Source organism: Esox lucius, chromosome 2 (assembly GCF_011004845.1).
Source record: "Esox lucius isolate fEsoLuc1 chromosome 2, fEsoLuc1.pri, whole genome shotgun sequence".
Lineage (NCBI taxonomy): Eukaryota > Metazoa > Chordata > Actinopteri > Esociformes > Esocidae > Esox > Esox lucius.
In genome coordinates, this window is record NC_047570.1 from 6,646,049 (window position 1) to 6,652,633 (window position 6,585).

Consider the following 6,585-nt stretch of genomic DNA (forward strand, 5'->3'; position numbering starts at 1 on the left):
AGTGAGCAGAATTGAAAGAAGCATAACAGCTTGGTGGGTATGTCTGAGAGGACGAATATCCAAATCTTTGACTCTCCAGACCTTGTTGGGAGTTGCTGCTGACAAGGTCTTTAAAAATTGAACATGATGACATTGGTTTAAATAATAAGGGAATATATATATATATATATATATATATATATATATATATATATATATATGTAAGATATTTAAACACTGTGCAAGGTGTTAAATCATATATATATAGTGAGTTTACTATTACGTTTTAAAACTGTTTCACTATGTTATATTAGATGTTTTATATATAATCAAAATGTATTACAAGTCTTAAAGCTGTCTCTCTCTTCATCCCTCTCACAGTGTTGTGCGTGAGTGAGTGAGTGAGTGAGTGTGTGTGTGTGTGTGCGCGACTGTTCGTACTGATTATCACTGTGATGCTTTGTGGGCGGCTATAGGCCATCATTAAAATACTTTCTGGAAGAAACAGCAGACCACATCTTAAGTCCCACCCTCTGTCAGAATTAAACCACATCAAGACAGTCTCTCACAATTGGTCACCAGCACAGCGTATGATATACATTGGTTGGCTGATGTTTTGAAATTTGTCTGACTCGCAGGCGTCTACGTTGCGCTATGGTGAACGTATATGTTATTGCCGCCTTTCTATTGATTCAAGCAAACTACTTATACAGTTGACAGACAGGGGTACCCCGATGATGTATGGGGAGGGAAGACAAATTAACAGTTCATTCCTTGGGGGATTTTGAATCACGGCCTTGATAGCATGCTCTGGAGTAGCGCCAAAGGGCAGAGAGATTTGTAGATGATGGTGCTAATTACGAGAATGGTAACCATAATACGAGCAATATGGAAGCAATTTAGGCAGTAGTCATTTGAGTGTTAGTCTTCCGCCCACCCGCTGCAATAGCCTGAACCTTAATATTCGGAAGGGAATATTCAAGGACTTCACAATCTCAGAGAAATGAATGTAGCCTACATATTACGCATGAGACATTACAACTGCACTGGGGACTCAAACATTGGTTTAATGGCAATAATGGGGCTTCGCTGTTTAATCAAATCTGACGGAAATGTGTCATGGAGAAAACCCTTTTTTCATTAAATTTAACAAAGCACGTCGATATTTTTAGCTCGATTTTGGAACTTCACGGGTTGCGTTTCGGGACTGCGAGAACTTGGAGGTCGGCGGATAAAGGTCTGTGATTCAAAATACCACATTGGACAAAAGGTCGATTCCCACAAGTATTTCTGTCGTTTGCCACCCTCCCTCCCCCAAGCGTTAGTTAGAAATAGGCGATGCTCTCCATCTGTGGCACATTGCAGGTTGCGTAGTGAAATTATCTCAGCTATGGAAGCTTCGATTTTGGGAAGGCAAAATATAAACTACAAAAGCTTATAATATTTTTTGTGTAAAACTTAATGACAACTATTAGCTGTAATAAATTGGAATGTCAGTCATTTGAGATATTTGGACCACCCTATTGATTGTCATTAATATTTCAACGAATAGACGGACGACCTGACCTTTATTATAAAGGCCAATAGAAAAATATATATATAAAAAAATTCAATCAAATAAATGACACAAACAAGATGTGTTTTAGAAATGCTATGTGAAATGTAATCCATCCAACCACTCAGACAAAACGTATATGGGCAGGCGAGACACTAGCCTGTTTAAATATGGACCTAATAAGCGGAAACTGAACACTAAACAGCTTGATCCCTACGAGTGCTTGGTTAGGAGGATCATTTAAATTATTAAACGTTTGCAGATGTTTCAAATAACCCTTTTTTACAACGACAAAACATATTTGGTTTTGTCGAGGGCTTCTACCTTCACCTGTTAAACACAATTGAAGAGATACTTGGATAGACGCACATGTCTGAAACCACAGTGTATAATTTGGGATGTAGGTATAATTGGTCTTGGGGATATTTCAAAAGTAGAGTTCAGAGGAAAGCCTTGCCCTCAGATGGCTCGCTTTGTGATGCGGTGTTCCGCAATAAGCCACTGTGTTTAATGCTGTGTAATTTTATGCACGCTGCACTCTCTTGATTCACACAAGACTGATACCTTGCCTTCCCCTATCCTTTGTATCAATTGGTCGGAGTTCAGGCTATTGTCATTGGAAGGTTCTTTTATATCTGTGTCCGCTGTCGATCATGGAAATCTCACGATTGGCTCCTTGTTGGATCCAGAGCTTTTACATTCTGCAGTAGAGGGAGAGAGAGAGAGAGAGGGGGAAGAGAGAGATCCTCTCTCGCCAGGACGTGCCCACACCTTTCGCCGGCCCTAATCGATGACAACAGCTTTACCAGATCACTTCAGATAAAGAGACGGCAGAGGAACACATCTCCTTGCCAATGTTTCGTGGGAAGGATCTTCGCGTTTTTCCGGTGTCACGGCAGAGGCAAACGCCAACTCTTTAATGGGACCCTGGATACCATCTCTCTCCATTCTTGCCAGAATCTTTCGATACACCGCCATGCCACAATGGTTATAATTCAGCTCCTGTTGTTGTTGAGTTTCTTGGACCAAAGCAAGCAGGATTATCTGTCTTCGCGGCTTGCTAGGACTTCAAGGGCGCCTTGTGCCAGGGGCCAGGCGTGTGATCCGAGACAGCGGAGGGATGCTGGTGGACGCGGAGGAGTCTACGAGCACCTCGGAGGAGCACCGAGACGCAGAAAACTTTACTGTGCGACTAAATATCATTTGCAAATACATCCAAGTGGGAAAATTGACGGTTCACTTGAGGAAAACAACCCATTTAGTAAGTATCCTCAATTTGGTATTTTAGGATAAATTATTTATTTTTATAGAGAGGTCCTCCTGTGGTTAAAATACAGGTTCTGACTTAAAAAGATGTTACCTAATCGAACAATAAAGAAGGAAAATGAACAATGTATTTAATGTATTAATTTAGACAGGTTGTTTCATTTAAATAATTAAATACAATTCTGATTATACTTGAATTCATAGTGGTTACAGTAATAATAGCCTGCATTGGACATCCACTTTTTAATGAAAGACGTAAAAACACATTCGTCTTTTTACCACCAGCAAAAACAGCGACTTTGCTGTTGTCTATACTTGCCTAAAAATACCTTGGTTCAAAATAGGCCATGTTGCTATAAAACGGTGTTGGGGTAGCCTATGGGGTACTGTATATCATTTAGACAACACCGACAAGCTGTCAAAGCATACTTGTGAACTTCTTTATCAAAAAAGTCACTTCCCACTCATTTCCCACGTAAACTGCCTCTAGGCTACTTCATCAGGGTCACAATCACGATGGTGTTCACAGATAATTGGTATACTGAATGGTTTCCTCTTTCACCTTTGACTTGGGCAGTGTAATCATGTTTGTATATCTTTGAAAACGTGACCAGATTTGTTATCCGTTTTATTCAAACACGTTGGCCTAGTCACAGGGAATAAGGTGCCCATTAGCCAAACCTAAACATTGAGATGAGCTAATTTCCATAAGAACATCAGAATTAACAGACTGAGTGACACAATAGCAGGATCGTAGAGGATGTATTTATCCAATCAGTGACGATTATGCGAAAACACTGAATAACTTACATAGACTAATCATCTACTGATGAGAGCAAATAAAACCAAATGCAATCTTTTTTCAATCATACATTTTCTAAATACACATATGGCTTTTAATTAGTCAAAATAATTTTTGCGCAAATTTTATTGGATATTATTATATTTGTTGTTATTGTTCCTGTATATATTTGAACAAATTAACCTCAAGTGATGACATTACTACGAACCGAAGAACCAATTAGAAAGATATTGGAATGGCCATTCCAACATTTCATATTCATTGTTTTTCCACACGCGAAACATTAACAAAATACCTAAACGTTTCTTCTCCGGGAATGCACGGTAGGTCATAAAAATAACGAACACTGATAAGGTCCTGCTGAAAAGCAGGCTATTATTTCCTCAAAATGAATCAACACATAACATTTGGTCTCATCTTCTCAGGCATCATGGAGATCACAGCTGTGGATGTTGGAGTAGTAGCTATAAAGGGGATATTTTCCGGGAGGTATCTGGCCATGAACGATAAAGGCCGCCTATACGCATCGGTAAGTGTAAGTTACGTCACAATTTCCGAACGATCTAGCATCCAAATTGAATCAAACTGTATAGATATTTTTCTATTTAAAATCTGATACTAGGCATGCGAGACAAGTTGATCAACAAGTTGATCACTCCACTAGTTCCCAAGAGTTTGAACCATCCTACCATTACAAACCAATACAATCAATGAAATTAAAGGTGTGTGTGTGTAGGCATGTGTACATGTAGATGTCAGTGAATCAAGGCCTAAATGAATAGCAATCACATGAAATTGATTTGCTTCCGATCTGAGTATTAGTTTTTAGCCAGAAAGGAACATTTTAACATAAGGTCAGTTTGACAAAATGATGAGAGGCTGACCTTGTTGAAAAGTCGACTGACATTGGTGTTCTCTTTCAGGATGTCTTCAACCAAGAATGTGAGTTTGTTGAGAGGATTCACGAGCTGGGCTACAATACCTACGCTTCGAGACACCACTCCACCCTTCAGCCTCCTGCAGTGGGTGGCAGTGGCAAACGGCGAGCCAGTGCCAAGAGGCAGTGGTATGTGTCCATCAATGGGAAAGGCCGGCCGAGGAGGGGCTTTAAGACGCGAAGCACTGACAAAGCTTCCCTTTTCCTGCCTCGAGTGCTAGGCAACAAGGACCATGAGATGGTGCGAAAGCTCCGTGACAGTCAGAGGCACCCGGCTGGACAGCAAAGTGCCCCTGTGGGCCTGGGTGAGCGCCGAAGACGGAGACACCGAGGCCAGGGACCCAAGGGACCAACCAGGAGACCCGGTGATTGATGAACACTCCTGTCTAAAAGCATTAGGTCCACCGCTTTGCCTAGGAGCACCAGTTCAAAGCCAATGAAACTGACAGAAAAAAACAGACTTACTGAAACATCTACCATAGAAGGAGAACCTTTCAGTTGGATCAGTCAGTGGCAGCAAGCTATAGTTGGTTCCCGAAAATCCTTGCTTGAGATACATGGAAGTTGATCCATCATGCGTCATTTGTACCAACACAAGATTTGCCTGGGAATCTGAGTTAGGCACAAGCATTCACCACTACAAAACTATGAAAGGATTATGAGGCTTGTGTTTGTACAGTGCATACGCACGCTTGAATGTGACCAAAGTCAACACAGCTGGATATAATGTTGTATCACCTGGGTGAAAAACAAAAGCGGTTGTTGTGTTCTTGTGGAACCTTTAAAGATCATACATACATACATACATACACACACACACACACATATATATATATATATATATATATATATATATATATGTATATGTATATGTATATGTATATGTGCGTGTGTACAGTTATTTTCAACAACAGTGTCATTCATCAGCAGTGGAAAAAAGTGGAAAATGAGTTAGATCTGGACATAATTCAAGTGCTTAGAGATACCAAGGATGTGATATGATCCAGAAATACAGCAAAGCACTTTGTCATATTAACATACTAGATAGAAGAAAAAGAAAACAAGGAAAAACATGGGAATAAATTTTGTTTGAGATGTACTTATGTGATGGTCTACTGTTAAATGCAAGAAGTACTTTGTATATTACTAATGATATTAATATTTATTTGGTACCAGTGTTTTTTTTAAGTTATTGATGAGACACTTTTTGCATTTACCAATGTTATTTTTTACTTTGTTGTAACCAACGAGGCGTACCCCTTAAGTCAAATGTATGGTAAAGGAGACGTTGATAAAACAAACGGCCTGTCTGGCTTCTCAGTCATTACTTTGTCAATGCTTCTACATTTTCTAGGACATAACACAGGAAAACATACTTACTTTGTCCCCTTTTGGACATATGGCCACATTGATGCGTCTATATTTTGGACAGGCCACCACTATGTTTTGCACTGTACCCCAGTTTGGACTGATCTCCATCAGTTCTCCTAGCGCTGTTTCCTCCACAGCTAAGCCCTAGCTTTGGTCCTCCATGTTGCTCATGGCTTGCTATTCTGCCTTGGGCATGGGGGATGCACTTTTGGTCCATTAACAGAAGATTCTTTTTTTTCACCACTAATCAATTTCTTTATGGTGAATGTGGAGTCATACAAGCTAGTGAATCCTGTATAAACTATCAAAACTGTCTAGTATCTGGATTAATGTCATCAATAAACCTTATGGAAATGTTTGACCTGTGAACTTTGTTTTGAAAAAGGCTTCAAAGAGTAAGGTCTAATCTGAGCAACTGAGCTGCCAAGAAAGAAATTATTCAATAGGACGTGCTGCAACATCGGGAGGTTGTGTAAGGGTCCCCTCAACAACATTTAGGCTGCCCTGTTCACTAAGATATGTACATCAAGGTGAGTTATTATGTAGGCTGTAGTGTAAAAGCTAAATGGGGATGTTTTTTTTAATTGTAATACTGTTTCTGGTGGCAAAATGTAAACTATAATTTAAAATCGGAATGGTTATGATTCTTTATTTTCAAGAAGGCCTACCAGGTAG

At 39.8% G+C, this 6,585-nt stretch overlaps 1 protein-coding gene across 1 annotated transcript; it reads left to right on the top strand.

Annotated features, from left to right (window-relative positions):
• Positions 1-2,285: 2,285 nt before the first annotated feature.
• On the top strand, positions 2,286-5,350 carry fgf3 (fibroblast growth factor 3). Its single transcript, XM_010882267.3, has 3 exons — positions 2,286-2,795; positions 4,028-4,131; positions 4,526-5,350. The coding sequence occupies exons 1-3, from the start codon at positions 2,519-2,521 to the stop codon at positions 4,910-4,912; spliced, it is 768 nt and encodes a 255-aa protein (XP_010880569.1). The 5' UTR covers positions 2,286-2,518; the 3' UTR covers positions 4,913-5,350.
• Positions 5,351-6,585: the final 1,235 nt, after the last annotated feature.